Below are 26,485 nucleotides of genomic sequence, written 5' to 3'. Positions count from 1 at the left end.
AAGATTATGCATACTGATGGATATTCTAAAATACCCCAAATGTTTATAGATAAATTTTGGAATATTGTATAACTTGGCAACTGTCAATCTGGCCATAGGAAAACCTACAGTAAATCGGGCTTGGAGCAGGCCAGGTTACAAGGTGTCTGACTAGACTTGGCAGCAGAACCAACAATGCGAAAGCTTGAGATGCAACTGGTTTTACTTGCTGCCCAGTTAAAGGCAAACAAACAGGTTCAGCGTCACAAATCTGTTCATATACAGAGAGAAATCACAGAAGCTCCACAATGAATCAGACTCTGCATCTGCTCATCCTTTTCTCTCCCTTTTCCACGTGTTGGATTCCACAGATGGTTAGCTGGCAACTCAAGTAGCCATCAGACGTCTGGGAACAATAAATAAAGAGATTTTGCACTCCCAGAATGCTCACAAGAAGTTCCTCTGGTAAGTTCCAGAGGAGAAACGAGAAGTCAATCCTTGTGCCATATTCTCCGGATCAAAATTGACCTTTTGCCGTCCGGCTGCCAGATCCTTTTCACGATCCCAGGGTTTCCAAGGGTGTTTACCTTCCCATTCCTCTTCCTCTGGCTGTTTGGATTTCTTTCTTGGATTACCTTTTTCTTCTCTATGCTTTTGCACAAGAGATTTTGAGCGCTTGGAAGAGTTATATCTGTCAACTAGCGCAGCATCTGAAATTGCTCCTCTCTTTTGGTCATCTGCTTCAGCAAGTGCTTTGGTTCTGTTGTAAGCCTCTAAATAACTGCAGTAAAAGTATAAAGTTACTACCCTAAATCCAGAAAAGATAACGCATGCAAACAAATAACAACATTAGTGAAAACTAGATAGCACACTAAGAAAATGCAAATTCTTTGCTTTGAAGTTCTAAATCCAGAAAAGATATGCATGCAGAATGAATAACATCATTGGTGAATGGTAGATAATAGACTGAGCAAACGCGTATTCTTTGCTTTGAAGTTCTAAATCCAGAAAAGATATGCATGCAGAACGAATAACAACATTGGTGAATGGTAGATAATAGACTGAGCAAACGCATATTCTTTGCCTTGAATCATCCAACTCTTGGATGGATAAAATTTTTTTACACCAGCATTCAAGTGCACCAAATGGAGGATTTCAAAAATTTTGCATGGTTGCATTGCCCACTACGGTCTACTGATGTATGAAGCCAGTAAATGGTAGTTGATCTCAAGTAACATCATTGATTGCAGAAGGTAGAACATTTGTCTGCTAACTTGGTCACACCTTGTCAGTTGCATGTATTAAGTGATACCAGGTAGGACCTGCTTGCACAGGCAGGTGGAACATAGGACAAAGCAGGGTAATTCATGGGGCGACCAGGAGAAATAGACATGCAGAAAATGACGGGGCGAATATAAGTGTCGCAAAGTGAGTTCTGAGAAAGTGTAGGTTCATAGTATTCACCTGGTTAATTAATTTTCTTTGAAAAACATGGCATTATATTTTACAGATCTCATATCCTATTGCACTTTTTTATTAGCAATCATGATTGTTGCAGATTAGTTTCAGTCCCATATCATGTCCTAAGGGCTGCTAAACCACAATCTAGCATTAAGCTCAAACATAGCAAATATTGATCACATATGTACAAGATTGTGAATTCATACTTCTGCTTTGCTTTTTCTGCTTTGTTAAGAGGGCTGTCAGTCCAAATGCTAGTATCCCCTCGTCCTTCTTTACTTGTCCTACTAAATGATGTTGACTGCATAGTCATTCCTGGCTACAAAAGAAAGAAATAATTAAGATTATTCATTCTTGTGGCTGAGTGAGATGAAAAGAAACATGAAGACAAGCAGTGGACTAGGAGCTTACCTTCCTTTCCGGTGGTAATGTTGTCATCCACTCATCTCTTTTTGGAGCCTCTTTAGGGATTGCAAGAAGTTCCTCATCACCCTCGATAGATATACCTACCAACGTGATATAACCCATAAAGAAGTTCATGATGCCCCAAGGTTCTGTTTATCTTTTTCCATTCAAACAATTTTTTTTTTCTAAGAAACATATGAGCAAATTAATTTTTTTCTTGAGAACCAAATGATGGTGCATTCTAGTACCCAATAAGCATACTAAAACATCATGTTTATTCATATCGATCAATAGGATATATTCTATGATGAAACAGATTAAAAGTTCAAACACAAGAAGATCTTATATAAATCGTGCCCTATTATGTCAATTCGCACATTACAACAATTGCTAATGTCCATTATTGCATCCACTTGATGCATAGATCAGAGGTGTTTCTTTAGCAGTGTAGACCATGATCAATTGTGTGTATCTCCAATTTGGGTTGTATGAATGATTAAGTTATCCACCAATAAATTTAACATTTAGCATTTGGTGTACTGTCCCCCTCTCCTTTGAGAGAATGCTCTAGTGCTTCTGAGAGTATTTGGCCCTTAATGTTCCAAAATGAAAATGCCCCAAGAATGTGCTCTCTCTTTGATGCTCTCTCAATAATATATATACAGTAGCAACCTAGCAAGTGCACTGCACATTAAAAAAATTAATAAATAAAGACAACACCATAAGAATAAAAAATATCTCCCCTTACAATTCTGATCTCCACAAATGCTTGAGTCTTGTTTCCCCATAAGTGGTTTCTTATTATTATCTAAAATGGATCTTTATTGTTAAATTTTTTTAAATCAGACAGATGCTTGAGTTTGTTTATTTATTTATTTATTGGTACAAGCGGGTGGTCACACCACTTTGGTTGAGTTTGTTTATAAATGAGGTTGTGTGGAAGTTCAGTCAGACTCTTAGATTAGAAGAAAGTTTTCTAAAAAAACTAAAATACATGTGCATCATAATTGCCCAAGTTCCCTTCATACCTTCTACACCCATTTTAAGATAATCTTCTTCTAAGTTTTATTAAGTAATTCAATAGCATTTTTCTCAAAAAAATTTGGCAGATGGAATCTTTTCAGCATATTCCCTCTCTCATTTTGTCATATGGTACAGTATGTGTATATCTACATAGGCAATTTCTAATCGAGGCTACATGTCAATTAGCACATATTGACAAATCCTGACACTCATCCAAGTTAGTAAAGTGACCTTCCTCCTTGACACTTCAACATAAACCCGAGATAGATGGCTTACAAGACATGCCTCCTCCCATCCTCATTGCACATTGCCATACCAACATAGTTGATAACCCACCACCTCATCCCAGATATGTAGACTTCCCAAACGGTACAATTTATTACCTATTGATAAAGTTCTACTGCAAATCTGCTTTTAACAATCCTCATCTCTTGAATCATCTCTTTCTTGCTCAACATTTTCATTTACTTAGAAATTTTAATCTTGTTAATGCATATTTAATATTGCCTGTTTGATAAAGACATCAGCCCTCCGATGTTCAATCTTAAAAATTGACATTTATATTTAGTGCAATTACATTGAAAGACAAAATTCTAAATGAAACTATTAGAATATTTATGCTGCTATATTGTGATTAGCAAGTACAGTAGCTAACCTTGTGATCGTCTCCATTGTGCAGCTTCACGAAGTGCCTGCAATTCTATCTACATTAACACAAAAAAATTTGGTTAGGCAAAAGATAAAAATAACGACATTTATTACAAGATATTTTAAATACTGGATGATTTAAAATTTTATTCAATTCAGACAGATTACATTTGATAATTGACTTCATAACCATGTAACAGATTTCAGAATTGTCCAGAGGTAGTTCTGTTAAATGTGTCCAATGAAATCTAAGAAAATACTTGAACAAAGAAACTTCCACTTTGGCTACTTGGAAAGTCAGAGCTATTCAGAATTTCAACTAAATCAGCAATTTAAGTGACCGTGGACCAAGGAGGCATCTAGATGCAAGAAATCTTACCTTGAACTCCTCTTGTTCTTCTTTAAGTTTAATTTTCTCGTCCAAAGTTTTTCTCTGTAAAACAGGTAGCAGTAGAACATTAGCTAGAAACTAAACCACCAGAAAACAGAGCTAAATGACCATAAAAAAAAAAAAAACAACCTAGCATGTTGATCCAACCTTCTTGAACAAACTATCTAAGGATAATACACATTAGGATAACAAGGACATGTTCATGCATCACAATTCAATGCATGAAAACATCCAGGGCAACAAGAATTTCACACTTATGTAGGATAATCAAACAATATGAAGCTTTGGTACAGAGGATGTTGTAGGGTTTGATAAAGTAAATTTGCTAGAAATTTTCTCAAAATTTGTTATAGCAGCTAAACTCATTTAGATAGAGCTCTTCTGTTGAACCTCAGATCATCTTTGGGAGAATTCAATATGTAAGGAAGGGATTTACTTAAGGAGAAGGGCTCACTAATATATTTTATTAGTAGAGAATCAATTATATAAGCCAATATGAATTTTTTGTAGTTCACAGGAAAAGCATAAAAATAAACAACCCATTTGTCCTAGATAAGCAAGTAAAAAACATGAATCACTTCCCCCAAGAAGAAAAAGAAGTACCACTCCAACTTTAAGGTCGACTGTCTATTTCCTAGAAAGACTAAAAGACAGGCACAAGCATGCATGCACCGGCACACACACACACACACACACACACACACAGATGATAAAATGTAAAGAAAAGAAAGCGGCAGAACCCTACGTATATACACAAACAAAACTTTGCAGAAACTAGATTCTAATGATTTTAAAAGTTTTCTAACCAAAACTAGATCTGTAAAGTGGTTGCACTCACGAATTTTGGCAAACCAAGAAGCTGCACACAAGATAGCGATGGAGCACTTTAGACTTGTCCTTGGATATGGACCAGTAACCTCATCCAAGTAGCATCTCTCTCATGCAAGCAAATCCATTCAAGAGTCTTTAATCTCAGCTTCACAAAGAGATAGTTTTAAGATGTTTTTTCAGGACTCATAAGGTTTGACGTTAAACTTTGTAAATACATAATCATGGTAAGTGATGATGCTTCCACCCTCTCAATCTAAATTATGAAGTAAAAATTCTTATGTTAGTTCAGGAACAATAACATAGATCTTTTTCTACTTCTTGGAGCTTGAAGTTAAATTTTGCATAGACAAAATTGTTATCGAAACAAATAATACCTATATATGCAAGTCTATCAGATGCAAGCTGTGCCAAAACCATAATGGGGCCTAAGTATGAAATACTGTCCTACCAATGGAAATGCTTAGCAGGATTCTACAAAAAACCAAGAGTCAGTGGATGGTCCACAGCTGCACACTAATGCTGCGAGCCTATTCATCAGTGTTCATCTGTTCCCTTCAAAGTAGAGCATTGTACACATTCTTTATCACCATTCTTTCACATTTCCTGTTAAGGGCCCGTCACTGGCTCTCTCATGTCCACCATCCAGTCAGTCTCAGCCTTCTAATGCCTGCATAGGCCGGTTTACCCAATTTATGTTGTGCTGGTGGATATTTTCCTATCCTAAAAGAATAAGAAGAAAGTGTTTCTAACCGCAAGGTGGAGCTTTTGTGTTACACAAGGCTCATTGCCGTCATTACCCAAGTTATCTATCAAGATTACCTACTCTCCACTCCTTCCTATTGGAGTAATGGGGTGCTAATCAGAAACCTAATAATCGACCTACAATTGGACCGAAAGTATATTGGCAGTGACTACCACTTCATCAAACAATTCTGACCGCATGCATAATTGCCTCAGCTTGTGAACACTATCCTTCTAATACCTACTACGTACACACTCAGTTTACAATCCAGTATATATAGCTGTATTTTTGCAAAATATGCACCATCTAGTCCATATAATGTTCCATGATGCAATATCAGAATTATGACCTATTACTAGTCTACTGTACTTATTCAGGCTATTCCCTTCTCCTAGCAGATTAGTTCAATCACTTCAAGCATCCTAAGTCAAGCTACACTCAGGCACTAACTTGACTGAATATTGGTTTTTAATGTCAGAAAGGTCAGGGCCTGTCCAGATGTGTATATCTTGACAATTTGCATACTATGATGTGAGAAGCTCTAGGACAGCTGCCATGATAAAATGATATATACATTCTCAAATTTTGTTTTTAAAGAAGCATCTTTTATTTTTCCACCTTTATGATAAACTAATCTGCTATCTCAAATACAAAACTATAACACTTTATTATGTTTTAGGTCTCTAACAAAAAAATCACTTAAGAGCTCATTTGCACTAAATGATAAAGTTGGAACAGCGGCCTTTCTAAACAAAATTTCAAAACTGAAAGGAGTCAAAAGCATATACTAGCTCTTTGCATAACTATGTAGTCTAGCGTAACAAGCCAAACCTTATCCGGATCTTGTAAATCTTTGAAAGCTTGGTTCAATATCACGAATGCTTGGTGTGCCTGTGGATGGGAGCATTTGTCTGGATGCACCATTAGAGATAGCTTCCAGTACCTATGAAAACAGATCCATATGAAACCTCAAAAAGAAATAATTATATCCACAACAGTTCAAACTGACCATCTTTAAATTGAACAATTTCAAGAAAATAAAATATTTATTACTAGAAGGCAAAACAACATATAAATTAAGAGACCCATCATTCACCTTTACTAAAACCCAAGCATGCATACAAAATTTGTTATTCAAACCCATCAGTGACTCTTATTTCATGACAAACTGTTGTTAGAAAGAAGGTTTTTGCACTTGTTGAGGCTAATTAGAAGAAAGAAAGAGGAAAGCGAAGCTGTTGTAACCAGTTCAATCAGCAAAAGGGGCGCTATGCAGATTTTGTTTCTGCTACAGGCCAATCATTACTCAGTGTGTATTGTTAATTTATCAATAAAGAACAGGAAGGTTCTTTTGCAAAAAAGTATGGGGATTTCCTAAAAATTGGTGGGTTTTCTAAATTAGTTATTATTCGGTTTTACATCATGAATGAAGGGGTGAAAAGTGAAAAGAAATGGTAGGTGCAAAGAGAAATAAGAAGTTTATTTCTTTTTTGATGACTCAAATAGGAAGGTTGGAGAACACCTAGAGAGATATTATATAACCAGCTATTATCTGGACACTCTCTGTGTTCTTGATTTTTGACTCAAGATAGTATTAGAAGGGCCAGGCTAGGCCAACCTTTTCTCCCTTTAATCTTTATTGCATACCCTTTCCCTTTCTTCTTTCATTTTTCTTCCTCCCCTCTTTTTTCTTCCTAGTTACAACAGTTTCCTTTTCCTGATAACCCGATTAATCCAAATCCTATTACAACCAGGCCTCAATGCCTCAAGATTCTCTATGGACCCTAGTTCCATCTAATACTGACCATACTTCCAGAAGAAGCTCTAGAAAACCTTGCTTTGGCCCTGTTTAACCAAGATCACTAGTTCTATCAGGATCCATTAGGAAAAAGATTTTTTGGACAAAAGACTTGCAACATTTCCTAAATCTATAAGCCCTACCATTGCTTGTACATGACCCCTAATCTTTAGGATATCATACACTACTTAATCAACCATATGTTATGGCATGTTTTTTCATCAAATATTATGAGCACTAACATAGGGGCGGGGCAATTTTTGACCTAGACCCACCAAATACAGCTGAATCCATCCGAAATAAATAGGTTTTGGTGAGGGATTTTGTAATTGGTTGGGTACGTTTTAGCCAAGACCAACCTGATTGTAAATGACAGTTTTGCCCTTTCAACCCAATAGGCCACCACAGATTGAACAAACCTTTATAATTCATCTCCAAAAACCTCTAAAATAGTGGTAGTTGCCCGATGAACTATGATTGAATTGGATGATTATGAAGGTTGTATCATTGAAGGTTGTATCATTAATGGTTGTCAGAAATTTAAAAAAATAGAAGTGGATGGAACAGTTTGTTTAAAGGATCTATCACTTTTTCCTTCATTTTTTTTTTCTAACCTTGCTTTCTTTATTTGGATTTCAACCCTAAATTCCTTAGGTTTGGCCCCACACACACATACATCCACAAAAAGAAAAAAATGGGTTGGGTATGGGTAGAGGGTTTCTTGACCTAAGATGAGTTTGATCCAGCTCCAACCCCAACCTATGGCCACCCTTACTCCCAGGTGAGTTGGGTGACTTTTGGGTGGGTGCGTTGGGAGGGGTGAGGGACATTGCAACGTCGCAAACTTTTATCTTTCTGTTATGCAAGATAGAGACAAAGCTTGCAGTGTTCTACATGATGACTAACCCTTCTTTTCAAAGTCTATATGCCCAATGTTTTGATGTTTCTGTTGGGATTCGAGTACTCCACAAGAATAAATAGATGGAACAAAAATCTATGCTAACAATGATACCAAAAGCCCAGAGAAATCACACCAATCATAAGAACACTAGAATTTTTCTGTGATTCGGTCGAAGCCTGCATCCATACAGGGATCAGAATAAGAACGAGCTTCCATTATAATAATAGTTTAGAGTACAAAAAAACTTCCCTGACACCACATCAGGAACACCGCTTCTGATACAAAAAAGAAGAAATTCAAAGATTGAACAAATCTCTGGAAGAACCCTCCTCGATGGAATAACTCTAACCCAAGATTGAGTGAACTCCTCCAATCGACGTTCTCCAATCTTCTTTTTTTGAACAAAGCATCCTCCAAGCCTCTATTCTTCTCTCTCTCTCTCCTTTTGGTGGCTCACGGCCTCCTTACAGCTTCCATTTTTGTGTTTTTCCACGTACTGAGTTCACATCCATAGACCCTTTTATTGGCAAAAAACTAGAATCCTTTATGCGGTCTTTTTATGCGCACAAGAAGACTTCCACGCACGTAGGATTTTCGCTCCGAGCGTTTCCACACACTACCCAGGTTTCATGTACCTCACATAGCTTTTCAACGCACAATTTTTCTTTTTGGTTTTCACGATGGTTTTCGTGCACCAAAAAAGCTCCATACTGTCCACATTAAACAGGCCAATTAAGAGTCCTATTTGGACTCTTTTCTTCCCCTTTTTTTAAATTTTAAAGGAAGTGAAGTCCCATATGAGGAGGGACCATCCAAATCTCCCCCTCCCGACTCATATGGGAGATTCCATCAAGTCTACAGTGCCCTTACACTTTCATTGCCTTCAACCACTCCTTACTATACTAGTGCTCCATGGCTTCGAAATAGGACTCAAGCTTCCCCACATTTGTCAATAGCACGTCATCCTGCGGTGGATATCTCACGGATGGCCTCCACTCTCTTATGGATCTCCGAACCTCTTATACAGATGGTTCAATATGCAGTTCAATCTGAACACTACACTCTCCTCAACCTCGTGACTGTCATGTGTACTATCATCTACAGTTGCTCCCCCATCAGTAAGACTCCTCGGGAAAGTATCTAGGCACAAGTCTACAAAATTGCTCGAGGTCGACTTTGACTTGTTAGGCTTCTCAAAGTCATCGATTGTTAGGGGTGCAATGGGTTGGGTCGGGTCGAATTGGATCATGAGTGACCCTGATCCAATCCGGTTCTTTGATCAGTTCTTGATATTGGATCCGGACCCAACCCAATAGAAGATCGAGCCGGATCGGATCGAATCCATGATCAAATATTTTAACCCAACGGATCATTCAGATTGGATCGGATCCATATATAATCCAGCCCTAATCCATGAAATATGGATCTGGTTCGGATCCGGATTGGATCTGAGTTGGATCATTGGTCGAATTAACCAATAGACATTAGCTATAGCTATTTAATCGATTCCTATGATTGAAGTTGAAGTTGATCTTACAAATTTACCATCCAATGACACTCGTGACACAATGATTTTTGGAGTGATCATCAATATGTGACAATTACATCCCAGAAAACTGCCCAAATGTATCTTATATACATATGAATGTCAGTCGTGGGATACAACTAGAAGTAAAATATCTATTTCCTACGAATCCTCTAAATTTTTTGAGTTGGAAAGGTTGTGTAAATTTAATACGAAAGATTTCTTATAGAGTTGGAAAGAGAAGAAGATAATGTTTGTTGGAGACTCCATTAGCTTAAACCAATAGGTACCACTCAATTGTGGGGGTGGAAAAAAAAAAGATAATGTTATGTAGGTGGACAGTCCACTGTAATTTGTACCTAGCCCATGCTAGTATATAATAGATTTAGTCATATAATAGGTTCGGATCAAATCGGGTCATTAAGTATAAGATTCATATAAATCCAAAAATTCAAGTGGATCGGGTTGGATTGGATCAAAATTCAATAAATTTAGATCCGATCCGAAAAATAGAATGGATCCAATTTTAGAACTCGATCCGGATTTGCATCTTCTTTTAAACGATTCGGATCGAGGCTCCATGGGTCGGGTCGGATTGGGTCGTGGGTCAACCCGACACATTTGCAACCTTATCGATTGTCTGGTCCTCCAAGAAAACATCACGGTTGCGCACAATCTTTCGCTCCACAGTATCCCACGATCGATAGCCAAACTCCCCATCCTCACCGTAGCCCGAGAATATGCACTACTTCGCCTTGGCATCTAGTTTGAATCTCTCATCTCTAGGAATATGCACGAATATCCTGCATCCAAAAATTTTTCCCAACCATAAGAAACATCTTTCCCTAACCATACTCTCAGTGGTGTATCATCCTCAAGAGCATAGAAAGGAGAAACATTAATGACGTAGACTACAGTCATCAATGCCTCTCTCCAAAATATCTTCGACAGTTTAGCATGAGAGAGCATGCTCCTGATCCTCTCGCAGATCGTTCTGTTCATCCTTTTAGCAACATCATTCTGCTGCGGTGTCTTAGGCACCATCTTCTCCAATCTGATATCATTCTGTTGACGGTATTTTTCAAAAAGATCCCTATATTCACCTCCGTTGTCCACCAATATGCACTTCAACTTTCACCCAGTCTCTCTTTCAACAGAGACATGAAATTGCTTGAATATATCGAGCACCTGATCCTTCGTTTCTAAAGTATATATCCAAACTTTTCATAAGTGAAAAAATAAAAGTCATGAAGTAAGAGTATCCATCAAGAGTTTTATCACTTATAGAACAAACATCATGGTAAACAAAATCTAATTCATCAGTTCTTCTTTTAGAGAAAAAATTCTGAAAAGAAACTCGAATTTGCTTACCCATCAAGTAGCTTTCGCATGTCTTCAATCCACAACCATCAATAGAAAGAGCATTCTTCTTGATCAAAATTGACATCTTCTTTTGACTTACATGTCCCAGTCGCCAATGCCACAATTCTGAGGTAGAAAGTTCTTTCACTGTGTTCACCTCTCCCTTACCGAGCTTGACTTGCATGAAGTAAAGAGAGTCTTGCTTGATACCTCTAGCTGCTACTAGTGATTTCTTGATTAGCTTCTACTTGCCGTCTCCAAACACACTGTAGTAGCCCTCCTCATCTAATACCCCTGTCGACAACAGATTCAGATGGATATCTGATATATGTCGAACATTCTTGAACACTAATCTGTATCCCAAGCTCATGGTCAGCACAATATCTCTGACGCCAAAAATTTTTTATTCTTTATCGTTCCCCATCTATATCGTCCCAAAATCACCAAAATGATAAGACAAGAATAATTTCCGCCTCGCTATAGCATGATACAAAGCAGTGGAATCAATCACCCAGGTAGAATCTTGAACAATAGTACCTGCAAGACCATCATCTGTTGTGCCATAAACAACGATCACCTCTCCATCTGAACCTACTATTGTCGTCTCATTATCCGAGCTGGAGTCACCATCTGATTAATTTTTCGGCTTCTCCTTCTTCAGTAATCGACAGTCTTTCTTGAAGTAGCCCCGTTTGCCGCAGTTGTAACATTTGCCACTTTGGGACTTAAATCTCTCCCATGATTTAGCGCAGCCATCGTTTGAGTTAAATTGAGTCCCTGTACTTGCTTCTTCCTTTTCTTTCCGTGACGAGAGTCTAATTGTGGCTCAAGATCCCTTGCTCCTTCCTTCTGGCTTCCTCTTTAAGCATACAATTTTTCACCTTCGCCAAGGCTATCGAACCCTCCAATGAAGAGTTGCTTAGAGACACCACTAAAGTCTCCCAACTGTCAGACAAAAAACTCAACAATAGTAGGGCCTGGAGCTCCTCATCTAACACCATCTTCATCGCAACGAGCTGATTCATCACATTCTAGAAGTTTCTTAGATGCTCCACCATGGAAGTCCCATCCTTATATTTCATGTTCATCAGTTTGCGAATTAAGAATACCTTATTCTGCACCATTTTTCTCCCGTACAGGCTTTTCAGTTTCAACCAAAGATTATGGGCATTAACCTCCATTGAAGCATGATGGAAGACGTTATCATCAATCCACTGCTGGATGAGCCCAATGGTTTTGCGATTCGGCTTCTCCCATTCTCTATCTGACATCTTATCGGGCTGAGCAATAACTCCCTCGATTGGATCGTGAAGATCTTTATAGTAAAAGAGGTTCTCCATGCGAGGCTTCCAAATCGAATAGTTGGTTGACATCAGCTTGATTATAGTGCCCGTCGAATATTGATCCTCCATCTGTTAGCGTCTCAACTCTTTCTTCGGTACTCTGGATTTGGTAGAACCTTGTTCAGATACCACTTGTTAGGATTCGAGTACTCCACAAGAATAAATAAATAAAACAAAAACTTAAGCTAACAATAATACCAAAAGCCCAGAGAAATCACACCAATCACAAGAACACTAGAATTTTTTCATGATTTGGCCGAAGCCTACATCCACATAGGGATCAAAGTAAGAAAGAGCTTCCACTATAATAATAATTTAGAGTACAAAAAAAAATTTTCTGACACCACGTCGAGAACACCGCTTCTGATACAAGAAAGAAGAAATTCAAAGATTAAACAAACCTCTAGAAGAACCCTCCTCGATGGAATAACTCTAACCTAAGATTGAGCGAACCCCAATTGACATTCTCCAATCTTCTTTTCTTGAATGAAGCACCCTCCAAGCCTCTCTTCTTCTCTCTCCCTCTCTCCTTTTGATGGCTCACGGCCTCCATTTTTATGTTTTTCCACATACTGAATTCACATCCACGAATCCTTTTATAGGCAAAAAAACCAAAATCCTTTACGAACTCTTTTTCTGCGCACAAGAAGACTTCTGCGCATGCAGGATTTTTTCTTTCCGCGTGTTTCCGCATGCTACCCAGGTTCCACGTACCTTATAGAGCTTTTTCACGCACAACCTTTCTTTTTGATTTTCACGATGGTTTCCATGCACCAAAAAAAGGCTCCATGCTGTCCACATTAAACAGGCCAATTAAGAGTCCTACTTGGACTCTTTTCTTCCCCTCTTTTTTTTATTTTATTTTAAAGGAAGTGAAGTCCCATATGAGGAGGGACTATCCAACAGTTTCCACTTCCTGTACTCTGATGTCTCTTTGTGCTATCTCCAACAGAATGCTTACCAAAATCGATTAGTTAAATCATTCATCATCACAGAAATTCTTCAATTTTGAGTACAGGATTTCATAATGCATTATTAGGACCAGCATTAAGCTTCAATTTTATTAGAATGTTGACATGAAAAACTGTTTCCCCTGTATTTTTGATAGGCATCTTTTATCGATTATAACGACCGGAGTTGACCTAAAATTTCTTCTTTTTCACCTTTAAGACTTCAACTTCCCTGACATGTAAATTTAGCATATCACAAATCCGATGGCAACAGCAAATAAGGTTTATAATTCGATCTAGGGTCATCTTACAATGCGAAACAAAAATTGAGTGGCAAGAAGTAGATTATTACAGAATTACCTTTTCTTGATGTTTTCAAATGAAGTTTTCCAATTCACTCCGAGTACATCGTATGGTTTATCAACATCAGCCGCAGCAATTCGAGCCACCTGATCAACATCAATACAAAGTTAAACTGATATGAAGTAATATGCTATATCCATGTAAATGTCATTTAGATTTAAAAAACTTGCACATAAGTCCTCCATCAATTAATACTGATTTACTATAACAAACTACAACATTCGAAACGTCCATGTTTTATGTCAATTTCATAACAAGCATCAAAATAAATCTAGTACACAGCAAACAACCACCTCCTGCCTACACGTTAGTGGCATTTAGTTACTCCATTTTTTATTGCTTAAACAAACAAACCAAAAAAAAAACTCTCAAGGGCAGTTTTACACTCTTGAAAACCAGTATGGCTGGACTTTTTAGTGTTTCCATGAATTCAGAGGAAACTGCTCATAAACAACAAAAATAAGAAGCCACGGGTACCTCCTCAAACCGCTCAGCTTCATTTGCAGATTCAGCTTCGGCAACCATGGCAGGTGGAGGAGGGCCTATAAGCAAATTATTGTCAACGTCCAAATCAGCTTCCCTGAAAATTTCGTCGTTTATCAACAAAACTCTAATAGAAAAAAAAACTCTGGTAACATGCAGACAGTACGTTAAAAGATTTTCACATGTCAAAAATGTGTAATGCAAAGTGAAGATGGAAAAATTTTCATCAAAATAAGCCAAGAGGAAAGACCCTAAGATACCCCACAATCTAAAATGTAATGCCAAAAATGGTTTGAGCAAATATTACAATTAGAGAAGAAATATATCAGAAACAATTACATGTAAGTACCTTAGCAAATTATCTGCCTCTGTTAATTTAGCTGCCGCATCTAGCAACTCACGAGATGGCATTTCAGGTCCAATTAACCTGCAGCAGCAGTTGATTACATTGTTTGAGACATGGAAAGCAATTGTGCATCTTGACTATTGTTATTTGATTTTAATGAGTCATCAAACTAATACCAGAAAGAAGACTAGATCTTAACACATCAAGAAAAGTTATGTAAGGTGCACTATGTAAGGTGAACCATAACAGAAAAAAGACAAAAGATAAAGAAAAATCTATTTTCGGATGAAACAGAACCTAAACATTTAGTAGATTATTATGATTACACTGTATGATCAAGGAAATGTATTTTGGGATGAAACGAAACCTAAAAATTAGTATTTAACTATAATGTATCGAATGACAATACAGCATGTGGTGTCACCACTTGATTTTGAATTCCTACTATGGGAAGTGTGAAGCAGGATTTTCAAACTGGCACAGAGCACCAAATCTCCATACAAGACACGATTCAAATTCTTTTATCAAACTGGCCAATTTTCATAAACTGGCATTTAATATAGACATATACTTACAACAGCTAAAGCATGTGAACTAGCAGGAAAAAAAAATGAGACAGGAATTTTGCTCTTCACTTGTTATTTATATTGGATACATGCAAAAACTATCGGTAGCAATATGACCTGCAATTAACACAAGAGGATTAAACAATTATTTATACGAAAGGACGACAATTATTTTAAGACATATAAAATCCTTAAATTACATGTTTCTCAGAGGGGAAAGGGTGCGGAGTTGAAGAGAAACAGTCAAGAAATATATAATTAATAAAATAGGAATTTTGAAACCCAAGAAAGATTGCATCTGTCAATTTCTTTACTGCCATCGGTTTTTCCTAAAGTTACTCTACTCACACACATGCAAATAGATACACACACACATATATATATGCACTCATGCACGCATACATATATATGTGTATGCTATGCATGTGTACATGTATACACATAGATAATACAAGGATAAATAGATAAATACAAAAAACATGGATATAATAGATTATAGATACATGCATATGCATGTCTATTTACACGTGTATGTATACACCCAAGTCATGCCAAGCTTTTACATGCTGGTTTTGGAACCTGTACTGGTACCCAATCAGTACACCCTACACTAAGTGTTGGTACAGTATATACTCGGTGTCAGGGTTGTTCAGGGTACCATTTCCCTACTGGTATGGTATAGTAAACCCTACATCAGTTAGTACAGTCTGATAACAAAAAAACCTTGAGTCATACAATCAATGAGGAACAAAATGACACCCTTGCAACCATCAAGCCTTGCCCTAACTAACCAGGGTTGACTTCACGTATCCCTAATATCGCTAATTCACCAATAGTATAAACAACTATCTCCAATGTTATTGCAAGAATTTCCATAGCCTCTCACAATTCCAACATGTTCTAGCTCCAGTTTAGAAGTTCTCCACTCTCTTTCTAAAACTTTTAATACACAATGGAGCTCTCCTTCTCAAAGCTTCATCAATGTCTGTTGGACATGCCCAAACCCATCTTAGTTTGTTCTCCATCACTTCGTGTCATGCTCAAATTGATGTAAAACCGCACCTCCTCAAATACTCAATCTTCATGATAGCTTTCTTATCTTTGCCACTGATCCATTTAAGAATTTCCATTTCAGCTAAGTTTCATTTTATATGCTTTTCCAACAATCTGGAATCAAACAATATTGGAGGCCTTGATTGCATTCTACTTTTTCCCCCTCAACTTGCCAAAGGATTAACACCTCGAAAGCACATTTCCATTTCATCCACCTGACTCTAGTTATCTTAGATAGGTTTTCATTGTCGCTGGAACATGGGCCTAGCATTAGCAATGATCTAAGAAGCATAGATACCGGTACGCGGTACGGATACTTTATGGTACGGATACGCCGATACAGCAAAAATTGAAAAAATCACGATACAGATACGGCTAAATATTTTATATTTTTATTAATATTTGAATATATATAATATTTTAATATTAATAAAAATATATGAAAAAATTTAATCGTATATATAATATTCGAATATTAATAAAATTAAGTTCTCAAATCTCAACTAAATTTATAAGTATCATTATAAAAAACAAACAAATACTTGCAATTAACGAAAAGAAAAAAATTAGTAATCTAAATAAATAGAAGAAATCAAAATAGTAAGTCTTGATAATCAAGCGATAATAGTTTCAGCTGTTTCATTCTCTGCCTCATCAGTAAAAAGCTTCTTCTCCACATCTGGTTCATCAAGGGACAAACTTGCAATCTCAAGAATGCAGAGATAAGAGTACCGGTAACGTACCGAAAACATATCCGCACTGAAAATGTATCCGGTGCTGGTACATGCCTGGAATAAGAGTACCCGTGCTTCATAGGGCCAATGATGCTAAGCATAACACCAACTATTAAAAGAAAAAGTTTAAACAGAGCACATACATTGTACAAATCCATACACACTCTAGCACACCTCTTAGACTCCATAAATCATAGATGGAGAGTTGGATGAGGAAGAACATAAATTATTAAGTGTCCTTTGATGAGAAAGAACATATATATGAAGTGTCCAACTTTGTCAGATACCCAGCAAGTTAGTTTATAGGAAAATATGTGGAAAGAAATGTATCCTTTGCAGATAGTGATAGCGTGCCAAAATAGCCAATCTTGATATGCTGGCACACTGAACAACCGACAAATTTTCTAGCAAATAAAATAGAAACTCAATTAGCACAATAAAGATGAATCCATAAAGAAGAACCAATGCTTCAACAAGAAGGCACTGAAGATATATAGGGTCATTGACCAGTGTGGCATTTGAGTTTGACAATTCAGCAAGAAATAAAGTCCTAATTTTTTCTTTCTAAGAAAAAAAGTCTCCAAGTAAGATAAAGATCCAATCACAGAATGATATTCAGTCACATCAATAGCCTAATCAGAATCAGAATAGGTGCGAACCAAAAGCAACAAGCTAATTAACTACATATAAAAAAAACTCAATGTTAAGGCAAGAAATAATCAGATAAACAAGGCCCCCAACAAGCTACTAATATCAAGCAGAATTTCAAAAAGGGTCATATCCTTGCCATCTCAGCAAAATTCATTATCGTAACTTCCCTCTAAGTTGTTTTTTTTTATGGTCCCCTTTATTCGCACATGCAAACAAATCTAGGTCCTTACAGCTACAATTTTCAGTCTTTATGAAAACCATTTCAATCAACAGTCCAGTACTTAATTTTACTATTGGTGGACTCAAGTCTTTCTCAAATACACTCTTTGTAGCCTCAAAACATTATACAGTTTATGAAGTGTTATTTTTAAAACCACATAAGTATGCAGATCTGATAGTTGTCCCGATATATTTTCCCTAAATCTGTCATATACAGAAGTTTGGAGAATAAACAACTCAATAACCATGAATACCTACAACCATGGTGACTCAAATTTCCTAATATTTCTCCACGACATACGAGCATCTGAAAACAACTCCAGATAATGTTTCCTGATTCCCATTTCCTTCAGCATTCTCTGATTACACTAAAAATATTCCCATGCATCTAATCTATTTTGACCCACAATGCGTTCTATACATTGTCTTAATGAATTAGATATTAATTCTCTGTCACATTTGATGGGCATGTTTTCCATGCCATTTATCATGCTCTTCATTTCTGTTCATCTACACATCAATCAGTGTACCTATAACCAGGTAAACCCAGGATAGAAAGATCAGTTGAAGATCATTAAGATATAGGTGAAAGAAACAGTAACAGGTATTTAAGCGAAACTGCACTTTCCAAGAAGCTTCTCACGAGAACAGAATCCCCAGCAAAACTAAGTCTATTTTGAAGTGAATAAGCAACATGATTCCTCTTCTACAATCTGCATGACCATCAACTCAAGAAACGTGTATATGCCTCAAAAGAAGATTTAATTGGCTGCCCCCCCCCCGCAACAAACCACCACCCAAAAAAAATAAATAAAAATAAAATAAAATGCAGAGAATCTTCTTCTTGTTAGATAGTCTAAAATCCATCACATTGCTTATTAAATGACTAAAAATGCTTCAAAATTTTGTTTAGAATGGCAAAGGAATAATATATGTATGATTAAAACCTACATTCCAATACCATGGCATTTTATCCAAATATATAACACATGGTCTCTTCTCGGCTGAAAAATTGAAATATGTGCATCATAAGTTGTTACAGTGCTTAACATAACTAGCAAGCAGTCAAATGCAAACTAACATAATATTGGGATACTCTATATATCGCTCACATTTATAATTCAAACTTACAGTTTGGAAAACTAAAAAGCAATATTTACTAGAGATCAATTAGAAAAAGATTCATTAACAAGAATAGAATATTGAAAGCACAATAAAATATGATGATTACTTGTATGATTTGCTCGAAGTGTGCATGTGCAGACTTTTTGTTTAAAAGAAAAAAGCATGTAGTATTGATTAGTTTTTAACAAAAGAACTATATTACTTAAGTGATGGTCTCAGCATAGTAAAGCAGTACTCATGGCTTGTAAGCAGACCGACTAGTAATATCATGGTTTTCGGAAACGTTCCGAACTGGCCAATTCGGGGCGTACCGAACCATATCAGTGGGAAACCGGAATGATTCCGACGGAGAAAATAGCACACGCTGGTGCCGGAAAAGAAAGAGAGGAAAACAAAGGCAGAGAGAGAGAGAGGAGGACACCGTCGGAAGCCGATGATGGCCCTCTGCGGCTGCCAGAGGGTGGCGGAAGCCACCGTAGCTTGATTCACCTGATGGGACTGCCGCAACGAGCGAGAAAGAGAGAGAGAGAGGAGGAGAGACCACTGGAGATGGGAGAACGGGACGGCAGAAAGGCCGTCGGAGATCTCTGGGTGGCCACCAAGCGGCGGAAGCGGCGCGGGCGGCGTCGCGGCCGCGGAACAGGGGTTGCCGTCCCTATTTATGCATCGGTCCTTTTTTTTAAAATGGGAATGAACAGTGAACCGGCAAACCATTTGCCAGTTTCACTGTTTAAGAGATTTTTTTTAAAAAAAATTAAAATCAGTGAAGTCGGCAATCAGATGATTACCAACTTCATTTTTTTGAATTTTTTTTTAAAAAAGGTAAAAACAGTGAAACTAGCAAATAGAGTTTTTTGCCTGCTTCACTTAAGTTTCAGTTTTTTTAAAAAATCAGTGAAACAGGAGCATCACCCCTGTTTCACGCCCGCGGTGCCATGCGCGTGGACTGCGCCGTCCGACAGCCACGGCGGCCCCTCCGACTCCTTCCCCTCCCTCCTTTTCTTTCTTCCTCCCTCTCTTTTTATTTCTCTCTCTTTCTCTCTTTTCTTCTCCCGGTTCGCTTCCTTTGCCTTTGTCGGTTCACGCTGGTCCAATATATTACAGGACCATATCATATCGTACCACCGGCCAGCCAGAACAGCCACTGGTACAGGCACAGCAAACCTTGAGTAATATCATAATATTGACAACATTAGCTTAAACCAATCTACTTACCTTATTTAATAGCACTATAGTATAATTGCACAAACATGCATAAAAGAGAATACTGGTTTAATTAGAGAGAGAGATCAGAAAATAAGTAACATACCATAGTGTTCACAGAATAGGAGCACCACAGTTAAAATTGGACTTCACTATGTACACATACAGAAGTGATAGTAAGTTCAAACTACAAATGCAGCAGAACAGAATAAAAGTTATCCTGACAAAGATGCAAATTCATGCATTATTGAATTAGACTGTTGAGAGGAAACAAAATGATATCACCTTCTTCTACAGGGAATTGGGGATTCCTGTTGTTTATCATGCATTTCTGCCAATTGTGCAGCATCAGGATCATCTTGACTTGTCTTACATTCTAAAGCAGATGGTGAAGATTGCCGTCTATCTGTTGATCCGGAATTAGGATGGTGACTGTCTCCAGGCTTAAGATGTGAGCTTAATAGCGATCCAACAACCTCAAGTGTAGGAAGACCCATTTGAGGCAGCAAAAATACTCCATTCTCATTTTGTTTAAGCTTTAGAGACCAGAAAAGTTTCTTCAAAAGTTTCACCAATGACTTGTTAGAAATTCCACTAATATCAACACCCTGCCCATTGTCTATCATTTGGAGAAGCTGAAATAATGAGAAAAATAACACATTAGACACAAATAACACATTAGAGACACCTGATGAAAGAAAACTAAAATGTAAAATACTTAAAGTTCATAACTTCATAAATAGTTGGATCATACAACATACTTCCAAATGAAAATAGTGGCACAAGAACAACTTGCAAGTCTTCCATAACCACACAGGCCAATCAGATGCATATGTTTTGTGCAAGTGGATAGTCATACTATAGCAATAATGAAACAAATCTAATGGTAATTATCATGCAGCATTTGGAGATCAAGACTAAAAATCTAAAGTTTGCCTACTCCAGGCATTTGCTGGCACAAAAGACTGGCCGATCATCATTTTGTACCATGCCAACACTTAGCACCCAGTAGCAAATTAAGGTATACTAGCCTGTCAAAGGATTCACGAATCATAAGTCCAATGCTAAGATTCGTAACAATTGTTTTTTTTTGTGACATAAAGCATAGACACGTTTTGAACCTAGCAAATAGAAATCTAACATCAAAGATCATCCTAGATGTCTATGCTATTATGTGCAATGTGATAACACAGGCCCAAGTGATTTATCATGCAAAGTTGCAAACTAAAAGTACACAACTCTATTCACACTAATAGACACCATCAAACTCAAATCATGGTACATAATACGTGACATATAAGTTTTTGTACATTATATGGAACTCATATGCTAATAGTACCAATTCTGAATCATGTCTTTTGGACTCTGTGTACTCCATTTACTCACATTCTGGTGGACATGAACCACCATGACAAGTGAAGGTATTGCAACACCTACCACATGGACGTGGTGTGGACGGAAAATGGTCAGAGTGGCATATCATGTAAGTACCAAAAGTTCTTGAGATGAATCCATATGGATGTAAAGTCATAGACATAGACACACACCTGTTAATTTGTGGGCAATTACTATTGACAGGTCTCATTGTAACGGGAACACCTAGAAACCCACTCTGACAGCCTCCAACCACTAAGAAAGTATCCTTAGGACACAAAGCAAATGGAATTGTGATACATCGTGGAGAAGCTTCCTCAATTTCCATATTCCCTATTCAAATTAAATAAAGATATGATAAAATTGTCTTTTTCAAGAAATCCCCAAAAGATGAAAACAAATGGGTTCTAACCTTTTCCTCTGATGTTGAAGACAATTATGCATCACTACACATCTTGTACATATACTGAACCACCAAATCCTCAAAAAAATGCAAAAAGAGCGAAACACTCATTGGAGGAGTTTTGGACTATCCTCAAATAAAAAAGGAAAGTAAGATACAGGTCTTCGTCACAATGTATGAACCTACATGATGTGGATTGAATCAATTCACACTAGTGGAGCCATTTGCTAAGAAATTGACTATGAAACCCCTTCCCCCCACCCCATTCCACCCAATCGATAGAATTAATGCAACAAGAATTGTCAGGAGAGAAACTCTATAATGAATATTGAAGAAGAACTAAAACTGTAGCTAGAAGGAAAGCGGTGAATGAACAACAGCTCGGTCACCTTCATTAAGAAAAATTATCCAAGAATAACGATGATAAGCCAATTATAAAGTGATTCAAGTTAAATTACAGCTAAATCCATACACATTATAATCATTATTAGTTACGTTAGCACCGTTTGGAAAGGGGTAACGATTTAGAACATTATTTGTCAGATATGTAAGTAATTTGGAGAATCTACCTGGTATAGTTTTCTCATAAATAGATCTATTCGTTAAGGAGTCAAGAAGTTCCCAACTTTGTTTTCTAGTCTACCAAATTTGTTCAGAACGCTACGTTATAAAGATCAGACCTCATTAAAATGCAAACTAGCTCCCTATTTATATATATGTTGGGTGCTGCATCAAAACCTTTTGCAGAATACCTGGTAGCCTGTTGAGAATATTATAATAATTCCTGTCAAATAAGTCGAAAAATCTCAAATTTGTGAAACTACCTAAGCAATTAGGCGGGCTAATTTACCCTAAATCACATAACACACGGACTGCGAAAGAATCTCAAGTATAAACAATTACAGACTAGCCAATATCATGCATCAACCTTCTCAAATTAAACAGTCAAAATAAAAATATGCCTGTAATCAAGAAAGCATAGAGCCAAGAAGCAGCACCTGTTGGAGATCGCCGGCGACATCGGGATATGTCCGAAGAATGAGGCGGGCGAGCGCCTCCGGCTCTGAGGATTCGAGGTCGGAAACATCACCGGAAGAGGGCCAGAGCGAGGGCGAGTCCGGCGTTGTACGCGACTTCTTCTTGTGCCTCCGCTTCCGCCGCTCCTCTTTATCTTCCGACCTGGACTTCCTCTTACGAGAACTCTCACGTGACTCCTTCCCAGATCGGTGCCGGCTCTTCCGACGCCGGCTGCTATCTTTGTGGCGGCTCGGCCTCTCCCGTTTCCTCCTCCTCCTCCTTTCGTGGCCCTCGCTGTCAGAAGAGGAAGAGGAAGACGCGGAGCAAGAGCTACGATCGTCCCGGCTCTTCCTGCTGGTGCCGCGGTCCCTACCCATCTCTCCTCGCCCACTCTACGCCGCCTTCCGTTTCTTTGAACGATATGAGATATACGAGGCGGTGCCGCGGTGGCTGGCCGGGTTTTTCTGCGGATCACGCCTCAAAGATTACGGGCCGGGCCATGATCGAACGACTATGAAGCGGGCCTCCGTTTGAAAGGAGGAGTTTGTTGATGCTGTCTTGAGAGAACCGTGAGACATCCGACATGGTCACAGAAAATAAATCGAAATATAATAGAAAAAAACTCAAGTAACTGAAACAATATCACTTAAGAAGTCATCGAATATAAGTTGGCAGCATCCCCAACTAGAATGGAGAGAAGCAAAATTTTTTGTACATCACCTGCAGTATACTCATCCAATTAGACCACATGATCACCACTATCCAATATGAATTTAATACTCATTCTATTTTTTTATTTAAAATTTTAAATGATAAAAATATTTTTTTTAAAAAAAAAAAATTGGAACATCCTATGTCAATATTATGACATCCTACATTGAAATTATTATTTTCTGTATATAATATCATAATTTTGATAATAATATTTTCATCATTGAAAAATTTATATGAAATTTTTCAATGATGAAAATGTTATTCCCTTCTTATGATATTCTGTAAAAAAATTATATCTTTCTATATAAAAAGTCATAATATTAATGCAGGATGTCATAATATCAGTATAGGATGTCATAATTTTTTCAGAAAAAAAATATTTTCGTCATTCAAAATTTTAAATAAAAAAATAAAATTATAGATATTATATATATATTAAAAAAATAATAACTATGTAATCTAATCAGATGAGATGATATACTTCACGTTAGGTTTTCTATATCGTAGACAGGCAGTGTACAAAGAATTTCTTATGGAGAGAATGTCCATTCACCCTCCTATTCGGATACCTTGGGCGGCCCAAACCCCACGATTGGGTCCAACTAGGGGTTGGTGACAGCTGAGGAAAGCAAGGGGACCGCGAGGAGATACCGTCCGATTTTCCAATCTATACACTACGGCCTGTCCCAACGTGCATAGGATTCGGGACTGCCCCTTTTTTTTTTTTTTTCTTGCCCCTAATATTGTTTCTCCCAATCGTCTACCGATGAACCCGCGGAGTAAATGATCGCCACTGCGACACAATAGATTGGGAGAGAATTGGTTGATTGTTTTTCCCCCACAAACTCAACCGTAAGTTAGGATTTTTTGGATGATTGGATTAATAGATTCTTAAGTTGAATAAGTACAACCAACAAAATAAGGTGGACTTGACCGGTATTCATGAATACCTATGGTACTTTTTGTATGGGCCAATTTTAATGTCATGGAGGGAAAAAAAAGATCTACGAGTTGTACTGGCTCCATCAATTTTCATAAGAAGTTGAGCCCCATGATCCAAACAGACTAATTAAAAATGTGTGTATATATAATTTGAGTAATAAAGAAAGAAGCAAATGAGCATGTTATTTTTTCATAATTATTTAGATTTATTATAAAAATAAAAATATATTTATATTTATATATATATTAGGAAAATGAATAAGAACAAAATTATAATTGGAAGCATAACTTCCCTATATATGTCTTGGAATAATTCTATTATGCTATTTGGGCTGAATGGAATTATCATAATAAGTCCACTTTTTGGATTTTTCTAAATACTATTTTATGGCTATTTTTAAATGTTTGGTATAGCTTGAATATGATTGTCCCCCTCCCCCACAAACAAAAAAAAGGAAAAAAAAAAAAAAAAACTGTTCCTTTTCTCTTATAGCAAGTTTATCCGGATAAAATCATGCAGAAATTTTTGAAACTAGCTAATGCAATCATATATTTTTCAGCATGGATTCGAGCATTTTAGAAAACCCATTCCATCTTTTGTGAGAATCAATTCTTATCCAAGAAAGGGGCAGAAAAAATAAAAGAAGAACTCAAGAAAAGTAAAGAAAATTTTTCCTTCTTTTTGTGGTGGTGATTATGTAAATTGTTTGAATATAAGGCCTATTTGGTTGTCCATAATTGGGCAACCAAAGTCATTTTGATCCTATTTTAACCCTTTTAGATGATTTTTGTGGTCTCAAAATTAAAGAGGTAACCCAATCCATTTACCCAACAGATTCTCAAGACAGGCACAAGTCAACCAGTCTTGACCTGGTAGTATATCAGATCAGATTCCAGTCAAGTTCCATCAATCTTTGTGGGGGGTTATATGATATATATTTGATTGTAGTATATATTTTAATAAATTATCTAATATATGAGCTATTATTCTATGGACCAATGATTTAGAACTAAAATGAAAGAAAAGATGAGTTGTAAGTTGTAAAATAAATGGCTCAAAAATTATTTAGAAAAAAAAGTACCTAACCATTTAATATGGTCCATAACTAAATGGGCTTGGCGAGTGTGTCGGTTATGGTTGTCCAGTTTGCCGCATGTCAGATATGAGTTAGGCATTGCTAACCTACCGGTGAGTTGGGTGGGATTCAGGTCGGGCCATATAGTCCCTGATACATGAGGCCAACCTCACCCAACCTCACCCAGCCTGCTGGTTCCCACCGTAACTTGAAGTGAGGTCGAAATCAGCTTCCAAAATGGCTCAAAGCGAACAAAGATATGGTCCAAAGTGACTTCATCAAGGAAAAAACAAGGTTGTTTCAACGAAGTGAGCTCCACTTACAAACAAAGCAAACGGGCTTTAGTTTTTAGATGTGCAAACCATTTAGATGCATGAAATGAAGGTTTAAATATAATAAGAAAGAAGAGAGTATGGATTGAAATGATGTTTTGATCGACAGTTTCTTTTTGATTATCTCAAGATTAAAAAAAATACTTATTTTTGAATTAAAATCATCTTTCTTTTGTTCTGTCATCTAATTAAAGGAAAATACACCAACATTTGCATGACACATTTCTAAGAATGTTGGGTTGTCATGTACCTTACAAACATGGAGATGAAGTGATGAACTCATGCACAGAGTACTTGAGAATTGCCACAAAGAAAGCATTCAATATGTCCGAATAAAATGTTGTTTTTATGCATAAGATGAATCGTTGTTGCATGTGATTCTACTCATGTGTTCGCTACTCATGTAGTTTTTCCTTCTGCATGCATATTGTTGTGGTCATGAGTCAAGGGAGTCTTGATCATTTAGAGCCTCACAGTTTTGTCCTTTAAAAATGCCTCACGTTGAGAGAGAAAGTTTCAATCCAT

At 37.1% G+C, this 26,485-nt stretch overlaps 1 protein-coding gene across 1 annotated transcript; it reads right to left on the bottom strand.

The window, feature by feature from the left end:
* Positions 1-21: 21 nt before the first annotated feature.
* Positions 22-23,335, bottom strand: LOC105044022 (uncharacterized). The gene is made up of 11 exons (XM_010921794.4): positions 22,878-23,335; positions 20,388-20,737; positions 14,555-14,632; positions 14,200-14,302; positions 13,720-13,808; positions 6,312-6,423; positions 3,896-3,949; positions 3,524-3,572; positions 1,852-1,946; positions 1,647-1,759; positions 22-760 (listed from the first exon to the last, which is right to left on the bottom strand). Exons 1-11 carry the CDS (start codon positions 23,271-23,273, stop codon positions 427-429), a joined length of 1,773 nt encoding a protein of 590 aa, XP_010920096.1. The 5' UTR covers positions 23,274-23,335; the 3' UTR covers positions 22-426.
* Positions 23,336-26,485: the final 3,150 nt, after the last annotated feature.

This window comes from Elaeis guineensis, chromosome 4, assembly GCF_000442705.2.
Source record: "Elaeis guineensis isolate ETL-2024a chromosome 4, EG11, whole genome shotgun sequence".
NCBI lineage: Eukaryota > Viridiplantae > Streptophyta > Magnoliopsida > Arecales > Arecaceae > Elaeis > Elaeis guineensis.
Note: the sequence above shows the minus strand (reverse complement) of the source record. Positions and strands in the feature narration are given on the sequence as shown.